Genomic DNA, 12363 nt, shown 5'->3' on the forward strand with positions numbered 1-12363 from the left:
TATGAATAGCTGTATAGCAATTTGTGTCTGCAGTGGTGGCACAGTGTAATGTTCTGCTGTCTTAGTCAGGTTGAATTGGCTCAAGAAGATAAATAATGTCATCAGTAGATTCCTACAGGTGCTACACTGCAGGCAGATTTTCATGACACCACCTGCCTGTTCTGTCTTTGCTAGACTTTCTGATAAGGGCACTGTGTACACTTAAATCACAATTCACAACAATATGCACACACAAGTTGAGATCACTGATGTGCACGGTGACCTGAACTCATACAAAGGCACATATGAGGATAACAAAGAGCAGAATATGGCAAGGAGAGTTTTCCTGAGCTCCTTATACATTCCAGTGTCTTGGGCTATGTTCACACTTGTGCTGGAGCCTTTGTTAGCCAATGGATTGGGTACAGAGTTGTATCTGTCTATAAGAGAAGCCACAATGCAGAAGTGAACCGAGATTAGACAATCAAGGAGGGCCACGTGTAGCTCGCTGTGCAGCTGCTACACTTTTAATATTTTTATTTTTCAATCTTGAGTTGCGGCACGTCTGCGATGTCTCTTGACAATAACAAAATATTATTTAATTCTTTAAGGAAAAAGGTCTGAGAACTAACAAATGAAAATTAACATTGAATTAACTGTGGGTTGGGATAACTTGTAAGAAGTCTTAAGAACAGTGGCGATGGGAGGAGGCAGATCATCTATATGGGATCTTTCGGCTCACTGAATCGTTTTCTTTTTGGTACAGTTGGTTCATCCTGACTACAGGGAAGTTCCAAAACCTGAGTCTGCAAAAAACAATATGGAAGCTGTTACCACTGTATTCATAGTATGAATAGTTCTCTGCCACTGCTTCTTACCGATCTTCCCGCTATAGTCGCCTAAATAAATTAATAGATTATACGTATATAGTCAGGGCAGCTGAAAGGTCATCATTTTCATAATAACTGTTTGACAGGAGCTACTGTATCTAGTCATCATCTGTAACTGTGATAGGAAATTCTCTTGCAGTGTAATCATATATACACGATAGATTACTGAGATGGTGACAACATAAATTCATGTTATCACCGTGAGATCACAGAACCCAGATGTAGAGAAGTATACCACAAATTTTCATACACTGTATATATGTGTATCTCATAGGGATTACAAGCATGTATATTCTCTGAAGCAGACCACCATCTTAGTCATGCAGTACATATATTGCATCACAAGGACAACAGAAACTCCTACCTCAGTTGCATATGATAACTAGACAGCTCCCGTCACACAGTTATAACGGATATAAAAGGGAACATTTCTCCATTTAAATGGTGCTAAGTGTAAGGAGACATATAAGCAATGAAATGCTCCTCAGGGAATTTAATTATGCAAACAGCCTCTTCAAAAAGAAAGATAACTTCAACCCTAGCACCACCTATTGGGGAAATAATCCTAAACATCAATATTGATGATCCTTTAAAGGAACTTGCTACATACCTAAAGGCCCTTTTACATTTAGCGATGCACCAGCGATCTGACCCGGTCAGGATCGCTGGTGCATCGCTAAGTGATCGCTAGTCAGCTTTCACACAGAAAGATCTCACAGCGATGCAGCAGCGATACAGCGGACGATACTCACCTTTCACACACAGTGATGAAGACGTCCTCCCGCCTGCCTCCACGCGTCGCTCGTCGTCACAGCAGGAAGCCCCAGCAGGAAGCTGACGATGAGAAATGGAGCCGGACATTCTCGCGCGATCAGCGATAACCAGCGGGGGAGCCGGTTGGAGGTAAGTATCACACATAGCGATATCACTAGCGATATCGCTATAACGTCACAAAATCGTGACGCTATGTGTAAAACCCCCTTTAAGGAAAAAAGCCAAACCAAACCAAATACTACATTATTGACCCTTTAACAAGTGTTGGCACATGACCTAGAATTAGAAGCCAAAGCAAGCATTGCATTTACAAACATATGTCTCTAGAAATGTATTCCTCAGGTAGGAGATCTTATGTAGGTGGAAGGCCTCTGACATGCAGTTCAAGGGAAAAACATTTCACCTTATGGAGAGTGAAAAAATGGTATAATGAGACTTATAGGCCATGCAATGGCAAGGAATTTAAATATGCAAAGTGCTTCTTCAGAGAGACAAGGATTCAGTATTTGAGGTTGAAATCCTAATAGCTAATATATTATTGACCTTTTAACAAACATTGCCATATGAGTTAGAATAAAAAGCCAAACCACACACTACATTTACACATGCATTGTCACAGGTTTACGACAACAGAGAGGAGCCAGAAGACAGCAGAGTCTTCTCCTACTCTTGCACTAACTAGAAGCACTTCATATTAAATGGTGTACGTTTATTTTAGCAGTGCAGGGGTTAATCTGCTCAGCTGAGAGCTTTCCTGCATTAAGGATCTCAGCTGTGCACTTTTACCACTCCCATCTCTTATATAATCTGGGCCCTTACTAGCACTTATTGTAAGAGAATGCTTTTGCTGCATGGCTGGAGGTTGTTGGTGGTTGTTATTGGAGAAGGTGTTTGGTGGATTTATCTGTGACTGTTGCTAGGTTATGCTACTTTGGTTTAATCCCATCCTCCACTCCCCAGTGTTTACCTCTGTTGTTTATGAGTATATATTTGTATGATTGGTATTTTCCTTTATCCCTGTTCGTATTGCCATGTTAGTCTGGTTTGTGTATTACGGTACACTACTACTCCCCTCTTCCCTGGGTGGGGAAGGGTACAGACCAGAAAGGTTGGCATCTTAGTGGATTGCAGACCCCTAAACCTAACAACACAACTAGCATTAGCCGTGGGATGTGCCTACAATGCCCTAGACGCCTCGGCACAGCCAAAGAGTTAACTAAGCCTAAAGCAAGAAAGGGGAAAGCTAAACTGCCCCGGAGTAGAACCCCAAAGAAATAGATAGCCCCCAAACATATATTGTCGGTGAAACAAGATGAGGCACAAACGCAGGCAGAAAATAGAGTGAGCAAATGATGGGACCCAAACTGTCTAGATAGGACAGGACAGAAAAGATACTGTCTGCAATCACGCAAAAACCCTGAAAAATCCAACACATCTGATATACAAAAACACTGAGGCCACACAACCTCTCCCTCGCTAGATCAGCATTCTGGTGTGAACTGGAAGCAAAGCAAAAGATACTAATATAACAGGGGATTAGCAATACTGAACAGAATGACATAAGCTGTGACATATAAGGGGGGGTCCAGCTCAAATCCCAGTAGGGAATAATGCTGAACCCGCACAGCAAAGCAAAAGCAGAGAAAGGTAAAAACTATATCAAATGCAAAAGATTCCAGCAAACAAATAACTTCTCTGAATGATGCAAGACCAAGGAGGGGAAAAAGGAGACTTCACAATACACAGGAAGACAAACAAATCACCAGCAGCAACTGAAGGAAGCTTGCTCACTTAAATCCTCCCAGTCAGTAACCCCTGACTTCCAATCATCGTCTTCAGGTGATAGACTTCTGTCAATATGGCCAGCTCCACTACCCGCGGCAACCACCAGAGGGAGCGCCGACTCAGAAGTCAGATCAAGAGAGTTCACAACAGGACACAGTTCCACCTCTTTTGCAATGCACCATTGTTTTTAACAAAATAGAATAAAGCTACTCTATGTTTGACCTGCAAGCTGGTGTCCTGTGAGCTGGATCAACATCTCCAAACCCTTAGTGGAAGCCAAGATCATTTTGCCTGACAGGTTCTCTGGGGGCCTGTGAACTATACTTCAGGTTACGTCCTTTTTCCTAAGGAACCGTAGAGCAACAGGTGGGGATAGTAATCTCTCTCCTTCAGGGTGACAGCCAACCATAGACATTCTCTTTCGTCTGACTCCCAGTCGCTCAAGACACTGGAGGAATTTATTCTGGCACTAGGTCATACATAAGACGACCCTGACAGCATCTCCCTGGCTGTGTCCATACTACGTCAGCTTCAGCAGGGAGACTGGCTGGCGGAAGAGTATTGCTCCGAGTTTCGGAGGTGGTCCACTGACTCTAAGTGGAATGACCCCGCGCTCTGTAGCCAGTATTGTGAAGGGCTATTAGAAAGAGTGAAGGATGCCCTAGCCCTGTATGAGACTCCAGTTTCCCTTGAGGCAGCCATGTCTCTGGCTATCTGGGTGGATCGTCGTCTTCACCAGAGACATAAAGAGACACCCCAAAGGAAACCTGGTCTGAGACATCTGAGAAACTTAAGCAGTTGGGTGGGGAAACTCGTTCTGGAAAGCAATCTGTTTGGCGCAATGGGGGAGTAAGTTTTTACTGTGGAAGAAAGGGCCATTTCGTGGGCACATGTCCTTGCCTTCCTCACTGTAAACAGCCGATGGAAAATTAAGGAGCCTGGGTTGTGGAGAAGTTAGCAACCCAGGTGTACATATCTCCTGCGTGGGGAGGACACAATTTTTTCTGTCTGCTGAAATCCATCTGGGCAAAAATAAGGTGGTTGTTTCTGTCTTTCTGAACAGTAGGGCTTGATTTAACTTTATCAACACTAGGTTCGTCCAGGTCCAGGGCCTCAAACCAAATACACTGACCAGATCTATACCCATAATCCCCATCGACTCTGCACCCTTGAGACAGGGGTATTTTACTCAAGTCATCTGAGGATTACATCTACAGGTAGGGGCCATGCACTAAGAAGATATTAACTGTTATGTGCTAGAGGGTCTGCCCTCTCCTGTGGTTCTTGGACTTCCTTGGCTCACTCTGCACAACCCTGTGGTAGATTGGCAGACTCGGGAGGTGGTAAAGTGCAGTGAGTATTGTCAAGGACACTGCTTGCAAGGGTGGATACCCAGTCTGTGCCTAAATATCTGTATGACTTTCGGGATGTGTTTTAAGAGTAGGGGTGTTAAGAACTTCCTCCCTATTGTCCTTATGACTGGGCCGTTAATCTTGTCCCTGGGGCCAAGCTGCCAAAGAGCAGACTATATAATGTCTCTGGTCCAGAGAGGCAGGCAATGAAGGACTATATAACGTTAAGTTTAGCAAAAGGGTCATATCAGACCATCCTCATCCTCCATTGATGCGGGGTTTGTCTTTGTAAAGAAGATGGGGGGAGTTGCGACCCTGCATAGATTTGTGCAAACTCAATCAGATCTCGGTCCAGGATCCGTATCAGCTCCTTCTTTTCCCAGACCTCTTTAATTAGATTGTAGGACCAAACTGGATCTCAGGGGAGCATATAATCTCTTTCATATTAAAGGGAACCTGTCAGCAGGATTGTGCACAGTAACCTACAGACAGTGTCAGGTTAGCTATGTTAAACTGATTAAAATCATACCTTGGTGTATTAAATCTGTCTTGTGGTTGTTGTTTAATCTTTATTTTCAATTTGGAGCTAATGATATGCTCGTGCTTCAGGGCAGGGCTGTGGGGGGGGTTTCATGTGGTGCTCTGATTAGGTATTCATCACTATCTCTTTTGACTGGTCACTGATCCCTCAGTGGCCTATCCCCTAGTTTATACAATGAATATTAGATAGATATATATATAAATATATCTCTTGAAAAAAAAATCCCCTTCTGCAGGCAGGTGCCTGATCGCATATATAATGTGCATGTAATCCTCTTCTTCCATTTTATCCATAAAGTCCTAAAATAAAAAAAGAAATATGCGATCATGCTGCAGTGCAGGTGCCACCGCCGAAGGGGATTTTTTTTCTTGATATATATATTATTCAGTATGGAAACTAGGGGACAGATCATTAAGGGATCAGTGACATGTCAGATGCAATATTGATGAATACCTAATCAGAGCACCACATGAAGACCCCCCACAGCCCCGCCCCAGAGTACGAGCATATCATTAACTCAAAACTGAAAATAAAGATTAAACAATCACAAGACAGATTTCATCAACCACAGTATCACTTAATTTAGAATAACGGCACCAAACTGACACTGTCTAAAGGTTACTCAGCACAATCCTGCTGACAGGTTCCCTTTAAAGAGGGGGATGAGTAGAAAACAGCTTTCAATACACCCGAGGGACACTATGAAAACCTTGTGATGCCATTGGGTTGACTAATGCTTCCACTGTTTTTCAACACTTTGCAAATTACATCTTTAGTCACCTGGTAGGTAGATTTATGGTAATCTATCTTGATGACATATTAATTTATTCACCTGACCTTGTTTCACATCAGGTACCTGTCAGGCAGGTCTTAGACACAATAAATTATTTGTAAAACTAGAGAAATGTATGTTCTCGGTTGAGGAGATCCCTTTTCTACAATATGTTTTATTGTTCATCGTTTTTTGCATGGATCCAGCAAAAGTCCGGGACGTACTGGATTGGGATCATCCTAAAGGTTTGAAGGCATTACAAAGGTTTTTCGCTTTTGCCAACTACTACCATAAGTTTATTAAAAACTTTTCGGTAGTGGCTAAACCTCTGACTGATATGACTAGGAAAGGGACAGACTTTTCCAAATGGTCCAGTCCAGCCAGGGAGGCATTTGATACCGTAAAGGAGTATTTTGCATCAGCGCCGATTCTCATACAGCCTGACGTTTCTCAGCCTTTTATTGTAGAAGTTGACGCGTCAGAAGTGGGGGTTGGGGCTGTATTGTTGCAGGGTTGCATCTCCAGGTAAATGGCGTCCATATGCATACTTTTCTAAAAAACTGTCATTTGCAGACAGAAATAATAGCATTGGTAACAAGGAACTCTTGGCAATCAAATGGGCCTGTGAAGATTTTAATCATTTTTGGGAGGGGGCAGTTCATCCGGTTATTCATGGGTCATAAGAATCTCATATATCTAGAGTCTGCGAAATGTCTAATGCATTGACAGGAAAAATGGAAATTGTTTTTCACCAGGTTTAACTTTTTTGTTATATATAGGCCAGAGAACAAGAACATTAAGGCGGATGCCTTAATCTCTGTTTTCCTGGAGGTGGAGATAATTGTGAGCCGCTTCTGTGGCACCCTGCGTCTTTATCACCACAAAAGGGTTAAATATGTACTGTTTTGCATGTGTTTTGTGAGGAATGGGAGTTATGCTTTCTCTGCTAGAGACCACAACACATACACACAATTTATCTCACTCCCTTACTTGTCTGAAGCTTAGAGCTTTACAGACATTCCCTAACTGGGAAGGGGAGGAGTCGGAGTTGTTGTTTTCAGTGGTGAAGAAGGAAAGATGGAGAATGCTCTTGGAAGCCAAGCCATGTGCTCCCTCCAGGAGTAAAGCTAAGAAGAATCAGGGAGTCAGCCCCTAGGCCATTAATGCTTTCAGAGCAGGGTGGTAAGCTGAGACACTGTGTGAGTTTATACAACCAACAGTGGAGTGTTTTACCCGGGAAGACTGCAGCAAACTAGGATCAGTGAGGATTGTGCAAGAAAGAACATGAGCTTCACACAGAATCCAAGCTACAAGTTGCCAGATGAGGAATACACAGTGAGTAGGGGCTATACTGGAAGTTCTAAACTCTGGGAAGCCTTGGTCCCAGAAGGGATTAGAATAGCAGGAAGCTTACACTGAGTCACAGCAGAGAGGATAACTCCCATTCTGCAGAGCAGACTGTAACCTGGTGAGAGTTGTAATGTCACCTCTGATCTGCACCTGAACTACAATAAATGATAAAGTGACTTTCCTTGTCTCCTGCCTTATTACTCCGTGCCTTCTACTTAAATCACAATCTCTGGGGGTCAGCCCTGGTTGGAGAGAGTTAAACATCTGCACTGCCATCACCATCTACTCCCCCAGGGATCATCTGCAGTGCCAGCTATACTACAGTCAAACACTCCAACTGGCGTCACAAATCACTACATAAACTTTATCCCTAATCAATACTCCCCTTTTACATGACCGCCTGGGGCCATGGACCAGGTCACTGCCACTGTGACACATCCCTTTAAGACAACCAGCCCGGTACCGAGTATCCCATGGCCTCTGGGGTGTGTCACTTCCTATACTTGAAAAAGGGGTGGTTATTGCATCTATAGGCTGTGATCTTGAGAAACTGGTAGTTGTGGCTCAGGGGGACGCCCCTGCTGTCTGTCCGTTAGAGAAACTGTACCTGTGAATCTCCGTCTGAGAGTTCTCAGTGAACATAATGATTTGGTCTTGGTCGGGCATCCTGGTAGTAAAGCCACCACAGATCTTCTTACTCTGCATTTTTGGTGGTCAAGGGTATATCACGATGTCCAGGAGTATGTAGCCGACTGCAGTGTCTGTGCACATTCTAAAACCTCTTGTACTCATCTGAGTTTCTCCAACTATTGGTGAGTCCCAGTACACCTTGGACTGAGTTATCAATCTTATCACTGATCTACCAGTGACGGCAGGTAATACTGTGACTTTGGTGGTGGTGGACAGATTCAGTAAAATATCACATTTTATTGACCTATTACATTAAAATTACATGGGATCCCTACCGATATTGTTTCTGACCGGGGGTGCCGTTTATATTCTAATTTTGGAGGACGTTTTGCACTCATTTGGGATCAACCTGTCATTCTCTTCAGCATTTCACCCACAGTGTAATGGGCAAACTGAATGGGTTAACCAGAATCTTGAGACTTATCTTAGGTGTTTTGTGTCTGAAAATCAGGAGGATTTGGTTACCTACTTACTTACTTGCTGAATTTGCTGTAAATAATCGTTGTCATAAGTCTACTGGTAAGTCGCCCGGTTTTCAGGGCATATCGATTTCATCCTTATTTCAGCTCATTTAATAGGAATCGTTCTTCTAGAATACCTGAAGAACGATTATCATTATCAATTACGTCTGTGTGGCAAGGGGTTATTGATAATTTAAAGAAGATGGGACAAAATATAAGAGTGGCTGATAGGAGGCATTTGGTGGGTCCAGACCTGTGTGTTGGTGACTTGGTGTAGTTGTCCTCAAGGAACATTCAAAGTTGGAGGTTCCCGCTTGGAAACTGGGTCCCAGGTTCCTCGGTCTTTAAAAAATTGTGACCGTTGTCAATCCTGTAGCATTCCGCTGTGCATTGCCGCCCACTTTTAGGATCCATAATGTGTTTCATCAATCTCTACTCAAAAAATACATTGGGTCCTCTGTACTGGAAGGGATATGGTCCTGAAGAGAGAATGTGGCTCCCAGCATGTGACGTCCATGTGACCAGTATGATCTAGTCTTTTCATGTGGCACACCCTGATAAACCCGATTCTGGACGTCCCTCGTATAAGGTACTGTCACGGGTTTACCGTGACAGAGAGGAGCCAAAACACCATAGAGTCTGATTTCTCCTACTCTTGCAATGATTAGAAGCACTTCACATTCATATTAAATGGTGTAAGTTTCTTTTAGCAGTGCATGGGTTAATCTGCTCAGTTGAGAGCTCATGGAAGCTTTCCTGCATTAAGGCTCTCAGCTGTGCACTTTTAGTCACTCCCATCTTCTATATCAACTTGATCCTAGCTAGCACTCATTGTCAGAGTAGCTATTGCTGCATGGCTGGAGGTTGTTGATGGCTGTTATTGGAGAAGGCATTTGTTGGATTTATCTGTGACTGTTGCTAGGTTTTGAGTGTGTGAAAATTCTCTTGCTTCTGCTACTTTGTTTTAACCCGATCCTCCACTCCCCAGTGTTTACCTCTGTTGTTTATGTGTGTATATTTGAATGACTGGTATTTTCCTTTATACTTGTTCGTATTACCTTGTTAGTCTAGTAGGTGTATTACGGGACACTATTACTCCCTTCTTCCTTGGGTGGGGAAAGGGTACAGACTGAAGGCGGATTCAGGAGGTAAGGCGAGATACGTAGCCCTGGCGTCTTCACCATCAGAAGTAATTGAGGAATCAGGGCGATCAAGGGTGCCCCTAGCGTTATGGACAGGGAAGGAGCCCCTGCATTCGGGACACCCTAAAACAGAGCCATGACAACTGCATTGTTAATGTAAGGTAAAAAAAGCAAGATAATCAATAATGCATAGTAGAGATCTGATTTGACTAAATGAAAGGCATTTGCCAGGAAAATTCTTCCTTATTGAGGATGCTTGAGTCTTGACATAGTAGTGCAAAAAGTCAAATTTGGCTCAGTAAGAAGCCTCTGACATGCAGCTTAAGGGGGGGGGGGCATTTATTCTTATGGACAGGGCCAATCTGGTAAGAAACACACACCATATAATGCATTTGACTAAATGCTAATATGGAATATTAATATGAGGAAAAATGTTCCCCCCTTAACCTCATGTCAGAGGCCTCCCACTGATACAAATCAGACTTACTACACTGCTAAGGGACGAACACCATGAATAAGGATAAATGTTCCCCGTTAGATTTTTGGTAAGAGGCCTTTCACTTGGCCAAATCAAATCTATGTTCTGCATTGATGAGGGGTAAAACATGTGTCTATAAATGTAGTGTGGTTTGGCTTTTTATCCTGGGTCACATGAATAGGTATGTGAAAAGGTCAATATTGACTTTTAGGATAACTACATCCAAAATGTGGCACTAGAGTTCAAATATTTGTCCTCTCTTAACCCCTTAACGACCGCCGATATGCCTTTTAACGGCGGTAATTAAGGGTATTTAAACCACAGCGCTGTTAATTCACGGCGTAGTGGAGAAAGTAAATAGCACCCCCCAGTGTCGGATTTTCTCCGGGGTCTCAGCTGCCGGGGGTAGACGAGACCCCAGAGAACATGAATCGGGTCGGTTTTTACCGACCCCAATTTTGCAATCGCCGTTATTAACCCTATAACCGCGACCGCAAAAAAAAGCTGCGATTTTGCATTTAATTTCTCTTTCCTCTGATGTGATCGCACATCAGAGGAGAAATAAAGTCCCTGATCCCCCTGTACCTCCCGGTTGTCCTCTGTCTCCTCCCGGTGGTCCTGGGTCCCCGCGGCTTCCTCCTGTGGGCGCCGCCATCTTGGCTCCGGCCGGCAGATTCCATTCATTCATTTTGATCACTATGATAAACTATCATAGTGACCAAAATAAAAAAAATAGTAAATAGCCCCCCCCCCCCGTTTATCACCCCCTTAGATAGGCAAACATAATGAAATAAAGAAAATATTTTTTTTTCATTTTTCAATTAGGGCTAGGGTTAGGGCTAGGGTTAGAATTAGGGTTAGGGTTGGAATTAGGGTTAGGGCTAGTATTAGGGCTAGGGTTAGAATTAGGGTTAGGGCAAATTAGGATTAGAATTAGGGATTAGGGTTGGGATTAGAGTTAGCGTTGGGATTAGGGTTAGGGGTGTGTTGGGGTTAGGGTTGGAGCAAGAACTGGGGCTCTGCAAACGCAACATGACACCCACAGAACATTCCATCAAAGTCTGCATTCCAAAATGGCGCTCCTTCCCTTCCAAGCTCTCCCATGCGCCCAAACAGTGGTCCCCCTCCACATATGGAGTACCAGTGTACTCGGGACAAATTGCACAACAACTTTTGTGGTCCAATTTCTCCTGTTACCCTTAGGAATATAAAAAAATAGCGGGCTAAAAAATCTTTTTTGAGGAAAAAAAGATATTTTATTTTCACGGCTCTGCGTTTATAAACTTCTGTGAAGCACTTGGGGGTTCAAAGTGCTCATCATATATCTAGATAAGCTCCTTCGGGGGCCTAGCTTCCAAAATGAAGTCACTTGTGGGGGGGGTTTATACTGTTTATGCACATCAGGGGCTCTGCAAACGCAACATGACACCCGCAGACTCCTTCCCTTTTGAGCTCTCCCATGCGCCCAAACAGTGGTTCCCCCCACATATGGGGTATCATCGTACTCAGGACAAATTGCACAACAACTTTTGTGGTCCAATTTCTCCTGTTATCCTTGATAAAATAAAACATAGCGGGCTAAAAAATCATTTTTGAGGAAAAAAAAAGATTTTTTATTTTCACTGCTCTGCGTTATAAACTTCTGTGAAGCACTTGGGGGTTCAAAGTGCTCACCACATATCTAGATAAGCTCCTTCAGGGGTCTAGTTTCCAAAATGATGTCACTTGTGTTTTTTTTCACTGTTTAGGCACATTAGGGGCTCTCCAAAAGCTACATGGCGTCCAATCTCAATTCCAGCCAATTCTGCATTGAAAAAGTCAAACGGTACTCCTTCCTTTCTGAGCTCTGCCGTGCGCCCAAACAGTGGTTTACCCCCACATATAGGGTATCGGCTTACTCAGGACAAATTGCACAACTGTGGGGGTATGATTCCTCCTGTTACCCTTGTAAAAATAAAAATTTGGGGGCGAAAAGATCATTTTTGTGGAAAAAAATGATTTTTTATTTTCACGGCTCTACGTTATAAACTTCTGTGAAGCACTTGAAGGTTCAAAGTGCTCACCACACATCTAGATAAGTTCCTCAAGGGGTCTAGTTTCCAAAATGGTGTCACTTTTTGGGGGTTTCCACTGTTTAGGAACATTAGGG

General features: G+C 43.3%; 1 protein-coding gene across 1 annotated transcript in view; it reads right to left on the minus strand.

Annotated features, from left to right (window-relative positions):
* Positions 1-468: 468 nt before the first annotated feature.
* Positions 469-12363, minus strand: part of HORMAD1 (HORMA domain containing 1) — a 140140-nt gene continuing 128245 nt past the window's right edge. The window contains exon 14 of the mRNA XM_073567236.1: positions 469-785. Coding sequence (XP_073423337.1) covers positions 699-785 — 87 coding nt within the window. The 3' untranslated portion in view covers positions 469-698. The remainder of the gene's footprint in view (positions 786-12363) is intronic.

The sequence above is a fragment of the Dendrobates tinctorius genome, unplaced genomic scaffold, assembly GCF_039654945.1.
Source record: "Dendrobates tinctorius isolate UK_male_01 unplaced genomic scaffold, ASM3965494v1 ptg000019l, whole genome shotgun sequence".
NCBI lineage: Eukaryota > Metazoa > Chordata > Amphibia > Anura > Dendrobatidae > Dendrobates > Dendrobates tinctorius.